Below are 22,503 nucleotides of genomic sequence, written 5' to 3' on the forward strand. Positions count from 1 at the left end.
ATGACAGCTGTTAAGGGTAGCGGATGCACTACATTGAAATATATTATGTCTTTACACTGATTATTTGAGTGTACAGGTATGTTCTCACTGGTTGACGATATGCAGACGATATCAGGCTCAATTATGTTTCTGAAAGTTAGACTACAAGTGTCTCTCAACATGCTAGGAATATTTTTAAAAAATCATAAATTACATTACATTACATCCATTTAGCAGATGCTCTTATTCAGAGCAACGTCCACACAAAAGAACAGAAGTGTATCCATTCAAGTTGAATGAGCAACAGTGTCAGACCAGGCTAACAACACACCTTGACCAGTGAGTGTGAGCATAACACCATTCAAGCCCTGCCACATGTTAACTTGTGCTAACCTGACTAGACAGCCTACAAACTAAGGGAAGCTAAGTGCACACACTACCATACATTACAGTCACCTGATCACAGAATTCAAAACACATTGCACTTCAACACATAAATGAACAGAAGGTACTACAAGTTATACAAGTAAGCAGGTGTGAGGGGGTGGGGCCTGAAGTGGAACCAAGATGCAGAGGTGGGTTTTCAGTCTGTGTTGGAAGATGGCCAGAGATTCCGCTGTCCTGGCCCCCATTGAAAGTTCATTCCACCACTGAGGGACCAGTAATTGGTACTGATAATAAAACACTTTTAAAATAAAACGATCCTTTTTGCTTCAGTCGCTAAAATAGAAAAGGGAATCCTGTAACCACATAGTCTTACTGTTTTGCCATTGCAGCTTGAAACCCATGAGACACAGATCACCACATTGGGTAACCATACCAAAGAGTATGTTGCCTTTTTTAAACCCTGCAACAAGATCAAAGTCAGACTACCAATGGCGCACGAAACCTTTTTTTAATCTGCCAACAAAGCATTGTTTTTTTTATTTCTATTTACAGCCCTGGTGTTAGCTGTACACTTTTTTTTCCAATACTTTGACTTTCAGACTGATTAAAGCTATCTGTAAGTGCCAAAGAAACACTGTTTACTATGAGGATACCCTGAAATTAAACTGAATCCCTGCTGCCCCTTAGGATTATGTATGAATCCTAGCCTGGCGGTATCTGAGGACACAGCGTGTCCGCAGTGTGACAAAGCAGACGCCGGAAATTCTGTAATCCCAGTTTAAATGGAAACCAGCTGGGACTGAAAGAAACTATGCATGAGGCTGTGGTGAACCTGTAAGTTCCTGACTGTATAATCATGGAAGGGCCCAAGGCACAAACACTCAGTGTGTTCCTTTTCCATCGGTGAACTGTCAACTATTCTCACGTTTAAAACGTCATAAGAACACAGAAATGATCACTAGAAGACAAATAAGTCAAGATGAAAAATGACAGCCTGCAAGAATTCCAGTTAAGTTCTGTCTTTTTTGTGAGTTTTGACAGATTCTTTCACTTTATATGTCCACAGCTAGCAATATGATATGTGCACTGAGTCCCAAGGTCCAGATCCCCTGCTGAGAAAACCAGTCATGCTCTTGTTCGGACACTGGGGGGTGACATCACCTTCTATATTAGACGTGTGCCTCTCTCTGCTTTCACCACACCTCCTCCCTTATAAACTCCAGCTGACTGACAGGCATCTGTCTCCACATATCTAGGCCACGACACCCTTTTAACTGGGGTTGGTCTGCTCTGGGTTTCAAACTGTGACTCATGATAGTTCTTTAACTCAGTGTGCTAACTGCATCTCCTGGTCTGCTATATGGATGAAAACTACAGCAGACCTAACTCTGTTATATTTGTGAACACATGAAAACTATTTGCTGTGAAGTGAATTTCTGATCCTCTGTCAAAAAAGGGCACTTCTGCAAAATGAAAGCTGTATATCTCAACAAGTTTATAGAGGTCACCATTCGAAATAGACATCAAAATGTGAGCTCAATCTGAAATTCGAGAAGGTGCTTCATGTAAAGGAATGTATTAGTACTATAGTAATATTACAGGCTGAGTGAACCTGTCTTCATGGTGTTGTGCTACGAAGAACAATTTGCCTTTTCTGTGCAAGGCAGTTGGCTGCTAGAACATCTGGAGATTTACCACACAACTACAGACAGTCTGGGAGCTCCACCCCTGTCGGTCCACAACATCCGTCCAACAGAGAAATGCAGCCGTGTGGACCACACCAGCGGTCAGGTCAAAGCACCAGAAAACCTGCTCAGTGCTACAGAGGAAGGATGTCAAAACCACAATGGCAGGACCTAAACCCAGAAACCTCACATGCTCAGGCTCCAATTTCAAAGTCTCATAATCACATTTTTTTTTTAAAAATAAAAAGTTAACTTTTTGACAGATTTAAAAATATTATTCTCATTTAACATTATTCCAAGTTTAAATTACCAGTTGTATTACTTCAGGGTTTCAGTTTTAACTGAATTTTATGACCATATTTTTTCTCTCTCTGTATAGCGTAGTTAATTAAATTTCTGACACAATCTTATTAGAAGATTTAGCACAGGGGTATTAATAATATATGACAAGACTGAGGAAAAGAGTGTTCCTTTCGTTGTTATTCGTTCCATATACATTTACATTTATTCATTTGGCAGACGCTAGGTTGGAGAGGAATGTGTTTTCGAGCCAATACCGTTAAAGACCAGAATTGTTACAGAATGCTTTGAGTACACTTACTCCGCACTGATCAGAGGCAGAGTCACCATTATGGAGGTTCATGCTATTACTGTCCTTCCTCCCCGTCTTCGCTTTGATGTCCCGCTTCCATTTTAGAGCTGATCGAATGTGACACAGGGTGAGGGTTGCATGAGAAAGCGAGGAGGGAGCAAGAGGAAGAGAGAGAGAGAGAGCGCGCAAGATGACGGGAGCCAAGGCAAGGAGGGAGAAGGTATTGGCAGATCCTCCTAGAACCCGTGTCTGGGGGTCACCCGCACGCTGCCTGGCACGCAGACCGCCACCCTCCCTAATCCTCACCCGATGACACAGCTGTCAGTGTCACTAGACAGCTGTCACATTCCTTCTTGTTTGCAAATGTTCTTCAGGGCTGGCACTGTTACAGAAATGCCTGCAGAGCAAGTATTAGTGCTTAATTTCTCTAATCATAGTTGCTTAACGTGGAAGATGAGGGTAATTACAAACACCCATTCCCAGCTACAAACGCACATACATGGTGTGATGCTGTACAAGCAAAGGACTATTATCCAGTAGTGTATTTTGCTGTTATTACTGTGTTTATATGGATTGGTTTAGCAGTTGTACCCGAGTGTCAGTAAAAAGATACCCTGTCCAGATATTCATACCAATAATATAGTGCTATGGTATGGTTGGTAACCTTAATTTTGCAGGCAAGTTCGGTTCCCCGATAGGCCACCACCATTATGATATTGAGCAAAGTAACTTGCTTCAGTCAATATCCAGAAAGATAGTATATGAAATATCCCTGAATATATTTAATGATAAAAACGGTTTCCCTAGAGGGCACCTGCTACACAAATAAATGAGTTATTAGAAAACCTGCTTCCAGATCTACCACTTAAAAGGGGAAAAATGCATTCTCCATATGCAAATACATTTTTATTTTGGGTCTTGTTTGGATATAAATTCCCAAGGTTGTTTTAATGACAAAAATATTCACTAGTTCATTTTAATCATTTTTTCACTTTCATGAAATCTGTTTATTAAGTACTCGTACTCCTGGTGAGTGGGATGGCGTTTTTTGTGAACTTGAGGGAGTGTCCACAGAATACATTTTTCTAGCCTAGTATGATATATTGGCTGAACACAGTGAAGAAACACATTAAATCAAGATGACTACTGAGGTTTTGGAGATGAATATTTATTTACAGTGTCAAAGATATTCATGTTCAACTTTGTTTCCATAGAAAAGACCTATAATCTGGAGACAAACTTGGATAAACACACATTGATGAGCCTAGGGGTGAGTTAAAAAAAAGCTTACTCAGCATATACATTAAAAGTGTACAATGCAAATGTAATTATTGCTTTAGAGATTCAAACCCAAGGACTGACCGTAAACACGGTTCGGGGTCAAATATGTGCAATGGCTTTTTTAAAAACCTTATTTAAAAATACTCTTAAAACAATATTAGCTTTTGTTTTATATACATATATTTACCTCCTCTCCCCAACCAAATCTATACTCTTAGACATAAACAATATACACTTTTAGAAATAAGATGGCAAACAGAGAACATAACATTACAAAGCGAAACAAAACAAAACAAAACAAAACCAACCACAGCGGTTCCATTCACGGCCCACTTAATTTTGTCTCAAATTTCAAGCATGGCACCAGATAGAAAAAAAAGAGAAAAACACGGCAAGGCTCAGTCTGTTGTAACTTACCCATGAAAGTAAAGCAGCACATTAAAAAAAAAAAAAACATAATGACATGGTTTGGCTTACAAGTTCAAATCATGAGGTGGGTTACAGAGAGAGAGAGAGAGAGACGTCTGTAGTGTGACTTCCCGGGCTTCAGTAGATGAACTCTCCAGGCACCTCCTGCAGGGCGCTGAAGGGCTCCTCGAATTTGAAGCGCTTGGAGATGGCCTTCTGGTCAGGTGTCATGCCCTCCTTCTCTGACTGCCGGCACTGTCCCAGGGTGTAGGCCGCCACCACGATGAGCTCCTCCGTCACCTGGCCCTCCTCCTCTTCTTTCTCCTCCTTGCCGGTGGGGGACACGGGGCTGTTCGGCTCTGTGGAGCTCTCGGCGGCGCTCTGCTCCCCTTCCTTCTCCTCCTCTTTCCCCTCAACCTCCTGCTGGAGCCATGGGTGCTGCAGACATGCCTCTGCCGTGGCCCTTTCGCTGTGAACAGAAACAAAGCCAGTCATAAAGCGTCCTATCACTGCAGTGGTCTGGTCTCTGTGAGCACAGACACAGCCAGTCATAAAGTGTCCCATAACTACAGTGGCCCTTTCACTGTGAACAGAAACGTGGTCAGTCATAAAGTGTCCTACAACTGCAGTGGTCCGGTCTCTGAACATGAACACAGCCACTCACACCAGGGTCCAAGGACTGAGTTTCTTTTTAACTGGAATGGGATTCGAGGCCTTATCTGTATGTGCCCAGTATTGGCTACGCAGTCTCAGTGCTGGAGGGGTGCATTCCACTGACAGTGAAATATGGTGAAATATGAGCGTGGCTCTGTGCTTACTGTGGTTCTTTAATGAGCAGTGACTTCATGAAGTCGATGGCAGGCTGCCCCAGCCCCTCCAGCTCCTCCTCAGTGTAGCTGATGTTGAGCTGGGAGATGTTGAGGAAGGTCTCCTGCTTGTCATCTCCCAGAAAAGGAGAGGTTCCCGTCAGCATCACGTAGGCCAGCACTCCGATACTCCTGTCAGAGAAACAAACTGCTGTCAGAGAAAGAAAACAAAACAGAGCTTCACTACTTGTAGTTATTATACTGTTATTATTATGTAGCATTATACACAAGATTATACACATGGGTAACAGTGTGGAGTAGGGGCTGGGCCACTGAAGAACTGTGGATCTGCAATAGAGGGAGATGAGTATCTGTAAGAGAGTGTGTGTGTAGCAGAGTATCATCCACTTAAAGACCATCTATGTAAGTAGCTGAGAGTAGCAGAGGTTGGGCTATTTTATGAGTATCCTCCAGAGAAGTAATGTGGAGCAGTATTTGGGCCATTAAAAGACTATCTATAAAAGTGGCAGCTGTCCACTCCACAACTATTAGAAGGAGCAGTGATGTAGACAAGTGGTTAGTGCTTCGGAGGCATGGAGATTGTAGGTTCAGATCACAGGTTCATATTCTCAGAATTCCCCCTCTATCAGCTGAATAAAAGGATGCTAAGGCTAATGATACCCAGGAAACAATAACAAAACAAATCTGGGCTAACAATTTTACAGAGTGGGTTCTTCTCACATTTCTACACCATGTGTGTTTGTCACGGTATTAAATCATTGTTATTTTGCATCTGCTTTACTCTTATAGGTGCTGGACTCCAGTTACTGTGGCTGACCCCGAAAGCTACGTGGATTTCATCACCCTATTCCCTTCTTTAAAATGATTGATTTAAGAAATATCCACATATTGCCTGCAGATTTTACTTTGATCAAACTCCCACTGGATGTAGCTAACGCAGACCATATGATTGGCTGCAAGTCCAGTGCTAGCCAATAGGGAACTGCTTTGGTAAAAGTGTGTACCAAAGGGATTGATGTGGGTGGGACAATGCCGGAGGAGGAAGAGCGTTGGCTGGATTCACACTTGGGCAGGATGTGGACTATGTGGCAGGCAGGATGGCTCTAATAAAAATATTTCAGAGCTTCGAGGATTTATTTTTGAAATGACCATTGGAAAAGCAATGATCTGATTCTAATTACTAGGTCTATTTCAGTATTCACTGGGTTTTAATTACAGTGAAACACAGAAATAAAAAAAGTTTACGAAATATTTGTCTTACCACATGTCTGTTGCTGTACTTATTGGTTCGTAATTCAAAATTTCTGGAGCTGCAAACAAGAACACAATTTAAAACTCAAAATTCAATACAAGGAAATCCTCACAGACAATATGTTCTGAAACTTAATGCATTGAGCTTTTATGTGCCTATTTTAAGCTGTATGCAGGTCGATAATTAATGGGATATTTATATAGCAGCACAATGAATGGAGTCTTTTGATATTGCACTCACCCACGTACTCTGGAGTGCCCATGATTTCCCTCAGCTCCTGGTTGCTGCTCACCATTCGGGACAGCCCAAAGTCTACGATTTTAATATCGCCCAGAGGGGACTCGCTGGTCAGGAGGATATTCTGGGGCTGCGGAGTCATGAAAAACACATGTCGATCAGCTAGTAGCCCTCGCTGAAAACGGATCTGCAGCTGTGAGCTCTGTTTGGTTTGGCATGGCGCACATTTGACGGCTCTGCTAAAACCATTCTAATTCTGTATCACACAGGCAATTGTGTCTTATATCTGGTTTGGTCCGGTTCAAATTATGATTTATCTAGAACCCAGTGGTAATTATGTGTTTGCATGGCAAGTGGAAGCCTTCTATGTGGAAGACACAAAGGCAGTAATTCCGCATTTCATTTACCAAAACAAAAACAATAAAAAAAAAACATGAAACAACTAGCTGACTGAATCACGGCAGTCTGGTTTGCTGATTTTAAAAACTGGAAACGGAGATAAAAAATCTCTGGGCCTCTCCAGCCTATGGAACAGATGGCATTAGAATCCAGCTGCACTGTAAAACATTAGGATGAACGGGTCATTTGCTGTGCTGCCTGCTCTTGACTGATCCTCGCGCATCCAGTCTCTCCTAGCATTTACTCATCCCTCAGTATACATGTCAGTGGCACGTGCAGCACAATGAACCAGCTCTGACCCGACGGCGTATGCGTCCAGCAAGCTGCGTGCGCGTCTCGGTGCGTGGAGTAGGTGTCTCCGTGCGCTCCGGCTCACCTTGAGGTCCAGGTGCACCACGCTGTTCTTGTGCAGGAAGGCCACGCCCTCTAGGATCTGCCTCATCAGCCTCTTCACGTCGTCCTCCTTGAAGGCCTCGTCCCGCTCCGCTACGCACTGGTTAAATATTTCCCCGCCCGCTGCGCTGCGGACGCACGAACACAAACACACGGCCGTGTCAGTATGCACTGCAGAGCGAAGCGGGCGGGATGAAAGCAGCCTGAAACCGCTTCAAAAACCTTTACGCATGACAGCGTCTCATAGCATTTTCCTCTGTGTACCACAAGCAGAATCTGCAATGAGGTCTGATCACAGAAAAAGAAATGCATTTCCCTGCTGTATTTTGTACACAGCTCCAGGGGGAACAAAAAAGCCATGGTGCGTGATAAGGAGTGAACACATTACCACAATGGCATCTTGGGGGTGTGAGAGATCGCACATTTCAGGCCATTGTCTGGGCTTCTCTCCAAGGTATGCTACCCGTTTAGTGAAACACCCTCAGCACTGACACTTACATTTTTTATTTGTATTACAATTACAATAAGTGAAAAACTGCCTTTAAAAGCCTGTTTGCCTTCTTGTGCGGCTTTCCATTGATTTTTTTGCGTCCGGGGAAAGCAGCAGAGTGACATTTCGCTTTAAAGGCCATCCTCCGTCTTTAAAAGCTTCTTATACTGTGAAAGTGATATATTTGGAAAATACATGACTGATATTTTCATCACCATTGTCCATGAACCTCCTGGAATGCCAAGCATGCTTTTAAGTTGTGTATGTTATTATCCAGGGAGAAAGCTGACTTTTAAAAAAACATTTTGTTTCAATGTCTGACCCTGTTGTAAAGCACGCCGAAGCTCCCAGGACCCACTTGGGGCAACAGCTATGGCTAAAAGCTCCCCGGTTACTGGTGTCATGAAATCATGGCCTAAATTTGACTTTTTACAAGCTACCATGGAACAGTGAAGAATGCTTGACCTACATTCTTATGTTATGGTTTGCAAAAAAAATCAAAGATTATACATGATTTGGAGTTTTAAAAAAGGAAAAAAGGCACTGTACAATAGCTGCAACTAATTTGCTGGCCTTCCTGCCCTGTAGTGATGGAGGGAGTGAGTGAGTCACTTGAGTGAGTCAGTTGGTGAGTGAGAGTGACACACCTATTTTTAATGCTTTCCCCCCTCTTCACCCTGGCCTTGGAAACGCCAGTTGGACACACTACACTCGTCTCTCTGCAGCACGCTTTACACTAACACAGCAGCTCAGAAGCAATCCTTTGATACACTCACTTGCAGGCAACAGTTGTTTTTCACACTACAAATCCCAGACTGCCAGACCCCCACCCAATGTCATCTGATCAACTCATAGGCACCCCATGATTGGCTAGAGGGTGCTACTGAGTGGTGCAAAAAGGGGACCCTGACTGAAATAACCCATCCGCACCGCACTGCTGCAGGTTTCTGGTCACTGTTGGCTAATGATGAAACCCAGATTTGAACTCACAGTCTCTTAGGCAGTCAAGCTCAGTATGCTCTAACAACCTTAACTGACCATCTGAAACCATTTGAAACCACACCTCTAGAGTCACGGTAGATTACAGAAAAGCGTCTGACTGAATAGAAATGGTCTTCCTCAGGTCTGCCTGTCTACACTGAAAGAGTCCACAGAATGGGTCCTGGAGAAGACACTACTCAGGCACCAGCGTTGCTGTGCACCATGGGTAGGGCTGCGCTTGGTGTGGGGATTATGCTCTGGGTAAGCCAGGGTCACCGCTCCCTCTGTAGGCCGGCCGTAATCCAATTTCACAACCTTCACAAAGGCAAATCCCCAGCCAGCCCTTCAATGAGAGTCACATTTGTGGCTGCGGTTACTACACTGGCATGTGAGGCAGGGAGAAAACAACTTGCCTTATACTGCATAATGCCTGCCTTTCATGCACCCCTTCAGCACATGCATGAATGCGACCTGGCACAGCAAGCACACGCTTGTTATGACTTCTCCAGCTTGCGCTACAGCAAACAGATGATTTTTGGTTAAGGCAAGGATGTGACTATGAAGTATGAGGAAGGCAGACCTGTGGCCCACCAGCTGTCTCTTGGGAACATAAATCTGAGCTCATTTTGGCACTGACTGGGGAGAGTTAACATGCAGAGCTCTCTGAAGACTCTTAGCACCAGAGCACTTGGGCTTCTGCATTTTCCATCCGGAACAGGACGGGAAATGACTGGCGTGGGGCTTGAGGAAGTTTATGTTTACTGCCCGCTGGCTCCACGATATGGGGATGTAGGAAATCCCTGCAGTGTCATCACATCACCTGAGGGTGTCAGTGGCGGGCAGAGATGCGCTGCTGGAAAGTGACTGTATGGGATTACCCTGAAGGAGCTTCCTCGTTCTGACTCTGACTGTTAGATTGCTCCCGTCTGTGGGGCCATTCAGTAGCGCTACGTTCAGGATAAACAGACTGAGGGGACGAGGGAGTATCCTCCAAAGCACGTGTAAGAGCAGCGTTTGTGTTTACCCCACATTACTCATTTTCCCGCCTGGCAAGTTTATTTTTCAAGATCATTTTTTTGTCTTGATTTGAAGGTGGTCTTTAGCTCTGACACGTGTTCAATTAGCGTGCCAGTTTATGTCTAACGCTACTCCAGCAACTGCGGCTCTGGGTTTACAAAATGCTACAGCCGAAGATTAAAGCCTGACATTTGCATTTGATCACTTTGCCAAATCCCAAACACGGTGCTTGTCTGGACTGGAATAAGGCAGTAATTTGTGCAAAGATACTGAAAGCCTACAGGCACTGAAATATTAAACTGCCGTGAAGCAGTGGGCGCAGCATGTGGAACGCTTCCTGATGGTTTTTTGACAGTTTACTGAACGGCTTTGTCCTTCCCTGCTCTCCCAAGACGCTGAAAACGCAAACGTTTCTCTTTGTTTTGGCAGGCTGTAATTACGCATGAGAGCTGCCAGCCTGTAACAGTCTAAACACAAAGTGTAGAGGAGGAAAGAAGAAATCTGGCAGATTCATAACTAGGTCACCGTTTTTTGGATACAAGTTCGTCTCAGCGGCAACTGCGCAAATTCATTTTGGGGGCGACCCTTTCATAATCCCAGAAATGCATGAGGTCCACGTGAGAGACAGCTCTGCTCTCTCTCAATGTGGAACTCATGGCACTGCAATTTTTCCCCTGGGAATAAGTTTTTAGGTCAAGTGTTAGGGGCGGACATTTTGCAGCCATCTATTTTTAAGATGTATGAACTGAAGTTAATAGAGCAAAGGGTTCTGTTTCAGTTGAATTGCTTCTGTGATTACAGAATTACTCTAAGAGCTGTTCCACTTCCTCTACAAGAACAAGATTCACAATACAAAATACAAGAGATCCTGTCTGGACTAAATGTCTACCCTCAGTTACAAAGAGAACAGTTTGCAACACAACAATGTTTTCTGAGTGTGCTTGGCCTTTTCTGTCAGCAGTGGACATTTGAGACAATTAATGTCTCTGAACTACCTCCCTCGTCCTGCATTAAAATGGTTTGCATTTCATTGAACACAAGAGAGGCACATTTCCACCAGTGTCTACCTCATAAGCTTATTAAAAAAAAAGCATCACAACTGTCTGCTTTGAAGTATGTTGGAAAACAGAGGTGTGGTGAGATAATCACACGACGGGGACCGCTGAATCTGAGAGGGTTCTCTGAAACGAGTTCTCGCGCATCAAATTAACTTTGCAGCTCACCCTCCAGGTTTCCGTGGTCCAGGGGGATATTTAATGTGCAACGGCTGGTTGATTTCAGCACTCTCTGCGAGAAGCGGGGCGAAAACAACACAAAGAGTACCAATCTTTTTGAAGGTGGCCTTCTCCTGCGAAAAACGCATGCCACTGACTTTGCATTTGTGTGTCCATCTCTACTCTTACTACACTCCAGTGAGCGGGGGCTTCTGCTGGGGACGCCGCTCGCTGTTCGGTTGTGGTTTCCCCGTTGCTTGAGAGCTGCGGTTGTTTCCTGCAACCCCTCCTCCAGTGTTGTGGCTCACGTTAGACTCCGGCTGCCAGAAGTGTCCGCATTCTTGCCAGGCGGCATGCTGAAAACGGTGACTCTGGCTCGTAAAGCTCACAGCGGGGCGCGTGTTATGGGTCTAAAGCACATTACAACCTGTGCTCACCAGATTGGATTTTAATCGGGCGGGAAACAATAAAAGTGCAAAAGGGCCATTTTTAGGACTGGATTTTAATGGCCGTGAATACATCAGTGTCTAAAACGCAGCCGGACTGGAATGGGTTCTTTTTAATACGAACATCGCGTTCACTTGAACGCTGGACATGAAGTGGAATAAAAGGAGACGTTGTAGCTGAATCATCTTGTTCCCTTTTTATATCAATCATATTAAAACTTTATTAACTTGGCCTGCAGTGCTTTGAGCTGGGACGTTGTGATTACTAGGCGTGTTAATCGCTTACTGTTAAAAGCTGAAACGAAAAGAACTTTCCTTAAAATAAACTAAAAATAAAATAAAGATTTTCAGTGTACAATGTTCAATGAACATTTAGCCTAAATGAACCCCAAATTTAACTGGAAACTACTTTTTTTACAGCTATCTATTTTTTAACATACTGTCGAACCTTTCTATCATCTTTTAGTTTTAAAGAGCACCATGTATAGTGTTACTACATATTGTCTAGGTACTGTACCTTGGACTTTTGCTGTATGGTGAAAATTCCCTTTAATCAACCACTAGGATATGCTGATCAGTTAATTTTGCAATTCACACTATGGCATCCTGAGTTTTAGATTTTCTTCCATAATTTCATGTACCACTGAAATCTTGAGTTTTTAGCATGTTTGTCCTGCAGAGTGGTAGGCTGTATTAAAAAAACAAAATCTGAAATTTTAGCCTGACATTTGTGTTTGTTTTTTAAAAGCAAAAGTTTCCTGAGCAACAATACATGTGCCAGAATTTCAAATATAACCCATTATTCTTAAAATCACCATTTTGCACATTTATTAATTTCCATGCATTTTCACACAGCCAATGGCATTGGTCTCAAAGCCTCAGCTGGTTTTCAGTCTTCATACAAAAAAAAAGACTGTGAATGTGCCACAAACCCATTAAATCAATCCCACACTGTGGCAGGGCATCGATCTCTCTTTGATCTCCGATCCCACTGCATCCAGCGGAATCCAGGGTTCATCCAAGCCCGTCGTGGTGACCTGATTTCATTCCCAGTCTCTGGGACCTCCAGCATTGTAATGCTCGGCTTCTTTTGCTGGCAAAAGATTGAGGCCATAAAAACACAAGCCCTCAATAAATGAGGGAGGCGAAGTGCATGGTGTGCACGTGTGTGTGTGTGTGTGTGTGTGTGTGTGTGCGTGGAGCTGCAGTGTGTCTCTGGACAGGGCCATCCCTCTGGCCCGGGGATTAATGCGATGGAGCGGCAGCCCCCCCTCCCTCCCTCTCCTTTCCCCTTCCTCCCCCCCTTCCCCCGCCCCCCCGGCCCGTTCGGCCGGCAGCCACGGTCCTGGGCCTCACGTGCCAGAGCAGAGCACACTGACATAATGAACTCCCAGCTGGAGCCCACCGCCCAATGAGGCCGCGTTACTGCGCCTCCTGGAAAAAGGGGGCTTCGGATCTGTCGGCTGCCAGTTAATTGCTCCAGTGGTGCTTTGCAATTTCCGACCGGCTCTATCCAAGCTGCAGCCTGCAGCACCTCCACCACCCGATACCCCCTCCCCAAAAAAAAAAAAAAAAAAAAAATCCATCAGGCATCCGCAACCGACTGGGAGCTTATTACAACCAGCTTTCTTCCCCTGATTTCACGTGCTAGATCATCATAAAAGCAAAACGCATTCCGCTCTACTTCCCTCAGTAAAAGAAATGCTCCATTAGGCCCTTTGAATACTACTGACAGAGCCAATTGCTGGTGATCATTTCAATCTTCTGATGAGTCCTACTTTTTCAATGAATTTCATTTTTTCCCCCCCTCTCTTCAGTTTACAGACAGTGAGGCAGAATAGCCTCCTCCTCAGTGCAGAATCCAGTTCATTTGGATTAGACGGCAGATTAGATGGTGGGCTGTGGGAATTAAGACTGGTAGTGCTCAAGCAATTACTGATTTAAAACAGATTAAATATTAATACATGGCAACGTGCAAAATCGCAGCCACAGGAACACATAAATCCTTTCAAAGACCCGCTCGTTTGACAAGCACGGCAGAAAAAAAGGGTGATCAAACTAACGTCTTCCTACTTCTCGGGATTTGAGATATTAGGAGCAGTACAGAAAGCCCTGGCAGTGAAGTTCCACACTGAATGTCTCCCTTTGCTGCTATGCCAATATCACTGTCTCTGCTGGGATAGGTTTCTTCTTTTCATTCATTTTGCCCAGGGTAGCATGTAAAATGGCTGTGCTATGACCAGCATGATGACCAATTCAAAGCCTATTCGGAGGACATAAGACACACTTCTGATCATGTGAATGAACCATGATGCCGCGCTGCCCGACACAAAAGGCCCGCAGTAATGCCCTTGCACTTGGTTTACGATACTAATCTGTCAGAGCAATCAGTGATCTCCCTAATGCTCTCTTGCCCCGGGCCTTGTTACGGTTTAATTAAAAGCAGATTTGCTGTAGCATTAATAGGTGGACAGAAGAGTGGCCATGCATGCGAAAACAATAGCACTGTGCACGCTCACTTCAAAGTGCTAGCTTCAGGGACACTGTGCACACACAGCTCATAGCCTGTAGCTTCAGGGACACCGTGCACACACAGCTCATAGCCTGTAGCTTCAGGGACACCGTGCACACACAGCTCATAGCCCGTAGCTTCAGAGACACCGTGCACACACAGCTCATAGCCCATAGCTTAAGAACACTGCACACACAGCTCATAGCCCGTAGCTTCAGTAACACTGCACGCATGACACACAGCACTTGGCTTCAGTAACACTGTGAATGGCTGTGGTCACTGGGGGAGAACTAGTAGACCTTATTAGCTGTATATGCACAAAGTCTCACCAGCCTGGAACATCGCTCACGTGCTTGGAAGTCCTGGCCACTTAAAATAGACTCCTTTAACAAATACACAGGAATGTTTCCTTGTACATTCATACATGCACCTCGAATTGAAGTTTTTAGCAAACTCTCCTTTTACATCCGTCTTGAGAGAAACCCAACACTGTTAATGGACTCAAAACTCAATGGCTTGAAAGAAACTGAATGACTCAATGGACTTAATGGTGAATTATTTGGTTTGTCTTCCCCATACATATGATTCATTGATTGTCTGTTTGCTTATTGGCTCACTTGTCCATTATTTAGCGCATGTTGTGTTTTAACAGTGGGAATGAGAGCGTGGAGCAGGCCGACATGTGACAGCTGTGAGCAGTACCTGCCGTAAACACGTGACACACGGCAGCAGAACCCATTTCTAGGTCAGATATAGCACTGAGCAATTAAACATTAAAGTGCTGGGTTAAAAAAAAAAAAAAACATGTCACACAGCCTAGATTGTTTATTCTGCTCTCTTTCCCTTCCAAGCTGTGCGCGGAGAAACACTCATCGTTATATTCTAAATCCCCCTGTTACAATTCCCTGAGTGAAAAACATCTGGTGCGCAAATACACACCAAATCTGAGCTAGGTGGACCGAAGGCTGTTTCCGCTCTCCCACAATGTAGCCGTTTCTTTTGTAGCCTCAGATCTTGTTTGTTTAGTGTTTTGCTGTAAACTTGGCCTCGGTCAGTTTCTGCAGGGGGGTCCAGGGCTGGGCTTCCCCTACGGGGCCAGCTCAACGCATTGATGATGGATTTGAATCGGGTCCCACAGCGCATGCCATTCACTCCTGGGTAAATAGAAAATTACAGAGACCCGTCCAGCGTGAAGTGCGCTCTACCGAATCAGCCTCGCTGAGACTGTCTGGAAATGGGAGCTCAGGGGAGGGAGGCCTGACAAGGGATTCTAAGCACATAGACATACACACAGCCATACACAGTCACACACACACACACACAGACAGACACACAGGCATACATAGTCACACACACACAGGCATAGACACTGTCATACATACATACACACACACACACACACACACACACACACACACATACACACGCACGCAGACACACACACGCACACATACGCACACATACGCACACAGGCATACATACACACAGGCATACATACACACACAGGCATACATGCAGTCATATACACATACACACACAGGCATAGACACTGTCATACACACACACACACACACACACAGGCATACATGCAGTCATATGCACATACACACACAGGCATAGACACTGCCATACACACACAAATACACAGACACACAGACACACACACACACACACACACACACACACACACACACACACACACACACACACACACAGAGTGTGACTGGGGTCACGAATGGGATCCCCTCTTTTCCATGTCCCTGGACAGGCGGTCTTCTCAGCACAGGGGTTTTCCAAACAAAAGAACTTCATCAGTTTCCATGGCCTGGCTGGCTCTATGCATTGTGGGGGCAGATGAAAATACCTCCTCTGACCTTTCCCCACTCTGCTGAGCAGTCATTTCACACCGGACAGTGCTCTCGGGACAGTGAAGTCCCGGGTCACTCACAGGCCATCCAGAGGTGACCACAGATACAAAAAGATGAAAGGGAACATGCTGGCCTTGCTCTGCCATTTAAAAATATGTTTGTATTAAAAAAATCATGTATATTACCGATGTAGCTTCCATTAAATAAATAACACAGCATCACTTCTTGAATCTTGAATCACTTCCTACAGGTGATATACAATATAAAATAACCCTATGTTAACATGCCAGTTCAAGGTTCATATGGGGTCCAAATGAGAAATCAGGGAGAAAGAGAAATGAGACTAATGTTAACCATATATTAATAAATCATTTATGCCTGTAAGTACAGGATGAGGGGCACAGAGTTCTAAGTAGAATCCAGCAAAGCCCTGAATGGAGGCCGTAGTAATCCTTAAAAGCTGATATTAAAGGCCTCTGAACAACAGCGGGACACAGCATCCACACTGTGTGCATGGCCGCCACACCGCAGTGCTCCGAGAGCTATAACAATGCCCACCGCTGCAGCTCAAAGTTCCCTGTCAGCACGTGACTCGCGGGAGCGCAATGTGCTCGCCCCGGCGTGGAGCGGCGTGGCTCTGCATCCCGCTCGTCATCTGGCACGTTTCTGAAATATCCCCTGCTCAGCGAGGCGAGGCATGTGGGATGTCGCGCTGGGCTTTTGAGCTGGATTACTGGCTCCATCTGCCTAAAGGAGTGGCTGAGAATAGGCAGGGCCCCACCTCTTCCCCCTGTTTAATGGTGAAGAGGGTCACTACGGCTGTTTTCCCTCAGCGATCGATCTAGGTCAGCGCCTGGTATTTTCGTCTAAACCGGGGAGACAAGCAATGTGCTCAGACATGTGTGACTTCTGAAAGGGAGCTGCTGAATAGCTGCCTCTGTTGGGTGAAACTGAAGACCACATTCAAACGAAATTGAAATGACAGAGGGACCTATTTCTGGCCGTGCCCTGCATCCTCCGGGCCCTAGCAACGCCTGTTCGCAAAAAAGGCATGCACCGCGCAGCTGAACTTGTTTAATAAAGCGCTGTTTAAGCTGGAGTTCAGAGCGACTCTCGCTAAGCGTCCTCGCTAGGTTTGCGGTGTCCGGTGAGCTGTGCTTGAGCTGGCTGTGGCTCCCAGGCGCCCCTGCGGATACTTACTATTCCAGCACCAGGATCATCTCGCTGGCCGTCTCGTACACCTCGTGCAGGTTGATGACCCAGGGGCTGGCGGTGGCCAGCTCCAACACGGCGATCTCGTGGACGATCTCCATGCGGCAGTCCTGGCCTTTCCTCCTCTTCCTCATGAGCTTGGCGGCGTACTCCTTCCCCGTGCGTTTCTCCACGTACTTCTTCACCACAGCGAACTTCCCCCTGTAGGATCACGAGAGACGGAGTGCAGATGGTCAACGAGTTCGAAATGCAAAGCAGACACGGTTTAGAGGCCGCTACTTTCGCAAAACCAGATGGTGTGGAGAAGCGCTGAGCATTTACTGTAGAAGTGGTGGCGATCCAAAACACAGCTGAGACTTCATGTCAACAGATCAGTAACAGGGAAATAAAACAGACAGGTTTAATACTTAAGTCAAATATAACACGCCCATAAAGTTGTAACGCATTTTATTTGACATGACTGAATACAGCAGGTTATCAGACAATCTGCTTCTCAAAGCCCAATGAGGGCCCTCATTCTCGCATTGTTTTCAGTCGACTCAATAGGAGACACACACACATACGCACAAACGAAGGCGGTTCAGAGGGGTTCTTTCATCACATAGAGTGAGGAGACTTGATCTGGGGGCTGGGGGTGAAGGGGGGGACAGGAAGGGGGAGACGGGCACACTTGTTATCATTGGAGCTGAACATCCCTTTGTCTCCCCGCATTTCTGCCAGATGAAGTCATCTCCAAACCAAGTCGGCCTTTCTGCCCATACAACCGTCCGCTTTGTACGGTGACCCACTTCTGGGGCTGGAAGGTGCGCGGCCCAGACTGGTGTAGAAAACACGCTGCCAGCGCAGTGCCCAGGGCCTCTCGGAAAAGAAGCGCAGCATTAAGATTTGGCTTTACTCCTGCTTCCAGCCGTTGTACTAAGCCCCACACATGAGGCATTGACGAGCAACGTGTGAGGCTAACATCCGCGACGGGTTGGCGTCAAAAACCGGCTCCTTTGAGAGCCAGGACGCCGCCATAGATATTGATGCTGTCATACAACAGCTGCTACATTAGAAGCACTAACATTTGAATTATTCATTTAACTGTATGGAAAACCATTTAATAGAGTATACGCTGAGGGACATTTTTCTCTGAGATCCAGGGGAAAAAACATTCACCCACTCTCTTCTCTCCTTTTAATATTTTGTTACATTTTTCAACATGATTTAAATTCCTGGAAAATAACATCGACTGCACCCACAAAAAGTTATGAGAAATACGAGACCACCGTTGAAAAGTTCATGACTGGACAAATCCCTGGTTAATCGCTAGACATGTGCTATGTATGATTTACCAGTACTGGAGTGCAGAGAGGACTCTTGTGGACAATAAACACAGTGCTGACCACTGCACTTTGAGGAAGTAGCGTATACATAGCAGATTTATTACTGGGTCTGGACAAAGCGCTACCAAAGAAGAGGGGCCATTTACTTTCCTTTTAACGTTTGCCAAGCTGCTGAGAGAGTTACTGTAAACATCCATGTGGGGTTCCCCCCAGAGAGAAGACCTGAACTTCCCTCCTCGGCACAGGAGCTCTGAGCAACCATCCTGGGCCCAGCCTTCATGTTCCCACCCGTCTCCCAAAACAATGGACCTTGGTAGCACTGCATCATAAAATGCTCCTCCCTCAATCTGTTCGGGGAACTCGGGTACCCCAACCACACACCGAACAATGAGACACACCATGGCCACAGCGCTGGGAGTGTCTGGTGTGAGAAGAAAAAGACAAATCGGTGGCTCCCCAGCTTTACTGTTGACTTACATTTGAGTATGGCTATGCTTGTCTGGATAAGCAAGCTGAACTGGCACTGCAGTTTGAAAGGAGAGAACTGCCAGCTAGTTTCCTGTGCACTGTCCTGTGATGGTGTGATGCTGACCCTGTAACTGTGATGCACTGAGGATGAGTCGACAGTCCCGACCCTACAGCAAAGAGAAAAGGAGCGAGTCCTAAGTGGTGACTCTGAGGGCTCTGTGCAGTCTACTGTAGCCATTTTGCTCAGGGATAAGACAGCAATCACCACTAAGTTTTAGAGGCAGGAGTGGTACCAGACTGGAATAAATTGCTTTTACAGTACCCATGTCCTTAAATGACTACTGCTATGGGCAGCCTTCCCAAGAGTGGGAGTGTAAAACAGCACCTCATTATTGAAAAAAAGAAATAAAACAAACAACAGTGCATTAAAAAAAATCAATATTATGAAGGAAAAATTGTCATTTGGAGGCTTTAAGCCACGTTGAATCGGTGGGATTAGGTGTCACAGGGTGACAAGACCTCGATGAATATGTGCTGGCCATGAGCCGAGAGGGCAAACACAAACAGATCATGTGAGAGGGCGGTCACATCTGAGCACAATTACCGCGTCCCGGGCCACTGCACTCAAAACAGTCCTCCCTTTTTTCAAACCCAACCGCTCTGATCCCAACGGAAATTTTACTGCGGCGAAAATGACAGGGGCGTACAAAAAAAAAAAAAATCACCCCGCTGGAGTTACGGATTTCCCCTTTGTAAACAAACTCTGCCGGTGAAACGTACCGTAAACATCGCTCCTATGATTACATCGGTTGACATTTCCCACATTCCGACAGTAACGGACTGATTCATCGCCTCTGCGCCAGCACCAATGCTTTCATAGACAGAGCGGACACAGACAGCACACGCCGCTTTGTTGAAGCTCTTCAGTATCACCAGTCAGGTGACTCGGTAATCCAACAGTTCCCAACCAGAGTGCAGGAGCAGCTTCTGGAAGGAGGTGAGGGTGGGCTAAAAAACTACAGATGTTCCTCTTAGATTATAAAAACCTGTACCATCTGTTGGCAATCGTCATTGTTACAGTGCATATTACATTAGCTATTTCATCAATTAAGGTCAAGGAAAAGGAAACAACAGCAGCTTGCTATATGACCTTCATGGCAATTTTTGGCCTGCAGAACCTTTCCAAATTTTACTATACACAATGCAGTAATACGTATATTTACCTTAGTAAAATTTTATAGAATTAATTACATCCTTGATTTTTTTTTTTTTTTTGCTATCAGTAGACTGCAATGTTATCCATGTTAGCTAAATTATGTAAATTGCCAAACTAATCTTTCTGTACTGTTCAGAAACCAATGTTATGAAATTAAATGGAAGTCTTAGGTAATTCACTAACCATTTGTTGGAATGACTGCTACTGCAGAACACTAAAACGATTATAGAATGAGCATTTTAATTCCTGCTCTGCTGTGTCAGTACCTGGAGGTAACTCTAACATCCCTGTAAGGGTCGTAAATTTGTTACATTGATGAATTAAAATGAGTTTTTATTTATTTTTTGTGTGCCATGTGGCCTGGGTGTTATTCTAAAAAAAAAAAAACAATCAATCAAGGGGAATTGCATTTCCTTAAATCATCTAATTAGACACACAAACAATGCAATCAAAATGTGCTTCCTTTATTTATTGAATGCAACCAAAAGGAAGCCACTAGGGAGGAAAAAAATCTTTTTCATCATTGTTAGCCACTTCCTGGGAATCTGAACTGCATTCATCACAACAAAATTCAATGCTCACTGTGGTGATTTTGAATAAAGTAGTTCAGTGTTAGAGTTACTATACACTGTACATACTGACACTTATTTTAATGACTGAACATCTTTAAGACACTCATACTGTGGAGTGCCTGTATTAGCAAGAAATTATGTAATTTCTTTCCACATCTTTCTTTCTATATTTTCCCACATTCAATACACATCAAGACAAAAACAAAAATAATAAAACATCATTGTTTGGAAGCCACCAGTGGACCCATTGAAGTACGGTGGTCATGCAGTTGCTAAGGAAGCGACAAGGTCACTTTATTAACGTAAGCACACAACCAGGCTGGCACCACTCCTTCCCATAATGCCGTTCTGTTCTCTTTACACATGGAAGTATGCATTTGGGTTCAGTTTCAGGGTGAATGGAGAGCCCTTCCGTTCCAAACTCATTCCATCCAGATCTGCGCAGATTTACAGCCCGCAGCTGGGACCCTCCCACTTCTTTCGCATGAAAACCATTATTCTTCTGTTCATGCTCAAACTTCCTTAAAATCCAGAAGAGGACTGGAAGGGGTCCCAGGCCTGTGCTGCACCCATAAAAACACAAGTGGGCTGATATAGGCTAAATACTTTAAAATGTTTTCTGGGTTGGGCATTCTTGAGCATCCTGAAAGAAGTGTCCACAGGCTCCAATAATCACAGAAGCTGTGCTTCCAAGGGCATGGGAGAACTGAAGCCATCCATTATTATTATTATTAACTCTTCGGCTATCTGAGTGTGGAGATGCTGGACAGATCGCGTGAGAGGAGTGTGACAGCGAGAAGGTAGTCAGTGACCCATCCCATTATCCTATTACCCACACACAGCACTACACCTGCCAGTGGGCCAAGCCTTCCCATCTTGAAGCAAAGCCACTAAGGCCATTACAGCCCTCCCTGAGGTGTACTGGCAAAGGTGAGTGTGAGAAAGTGATAAAGGCACTTCACATTCAGAGGCAGACCCATTGAGCTCAAACAGACTGACTCAAGACACAGGCAGACAGACTTTGGGAGTTTGATGTGGCTATATTCAGTGCTCTCCTGAATATCAGCTGACCCAGTGCCACCACAGCAAACGCCTAGAGGCGAATATTCACTGCCGAGTAGCTACAGCATCCTGGCTGATAAAAAAGGGGGAACAGTCACACATTCCTGCACTTGCTAGATTCAACCTGGTTCCCCGGTAATCAGTCTGATTTATGCTTTTCCATGCAAGGCGGTGGTTTGTGCCTTTTAAACGTGCAAAAAAAAAAAAAAAATTAGCCTAATCTTCTTGCAGAGTATTTGACAACATGACACACAGACCCTTTGCCTTCGAATTATTGTTAATCCAGCCCGTGCTGCCACAAGACTGACTTCTTACAACCTGAAAGGAATGAAGGAATGCAGGAAAAGGCACTAATCTCCTTATGTAAAAAAAAAAAAAAAGCCCAATTCCAGGAGCGAGACGCAGGATATGGGTGTGGAATCAAAGCCCAGCGGCAGTCTCGTCATGTCTGCAGCTCACCAACTGTGAGTAATCGGGCTTTGAAGTAAAATGCTCAGAATGCCTCCGATCTAATTCTGCATGGGGTTCGTCAAGTCATATAAATCGGCTCTGCTACCACATGAATGCCGGCATGGTGCCGGACGGGGCCTGGAACCTACTACTGCCCATTCTGAAAATCAAGAGGTTCAGCTGCTGCACAGACTGCAGGGCCGGACAAATTTCCCTATCTGCAGTGTAAC

At 45.0% G+C, this 22,503-nt stretch overlaps 1 protein-coding gene across 1 annotated transcript in view; it reads right to left on the reverse strand.

Moving 5' to 3' along the window:
• Positions 1 to 4,246: 4,246 nt before the first annotated feature.
• The window catches only part of stk17a (serine/threonine kinase 17a), a 29,475-nt gene continuing 11,218 nt past the window's right edge, over positions 4,247 to 22,503 (reverse strand). Inside the window, exons 2-7 of the mRNA XM_036521920.1 lie at positions 17,169 to 17,381; positions 7,424 to 7,568; positions 6,652 to 6,778; positions 6,421 to 6,469; positions 5,151 to 5,330; positions 4,247 to 4,801 (exon numbers count right to left, since the gene is read on the reverse strand). Of these exons, the coding sequence (XP_036377813.1) occupies positions 4,471 to 4,801; positions 5,151 to 5,330; positions 6,421 to 6,469; positions 6,652 to 6,778; positions 7,424 to 7,568; positions 17,169 to 17,381 (1,045 nt within the window). The 3' untranslated portion in view covers positions 4,247 to 4,470. The remainder of the gene's footprint in view (positions 4,802 to 5,150; positions 5,331 to 6,420; positions 6,470 to 6,651; positions 6,779 to 7,423; positions 7,569 to 17,168; positions 17,382 to 22,503) is intronic.

The sequence above is a fragment of the Megalops cyprinoides genome, chromosome 2 (genome assembly GCF_013368585.1).
Source record: "Megalops cyprinoides isolate fMegCyp1 chromosome 2, fMegCyp1.pri, whole genome shotgun sequence".
NCBI lineage: Eukaryota > Metazoa > Chordata > Actinopteri > Elopiformes > Megalopidae > Megalops > Megalops cyprinoides.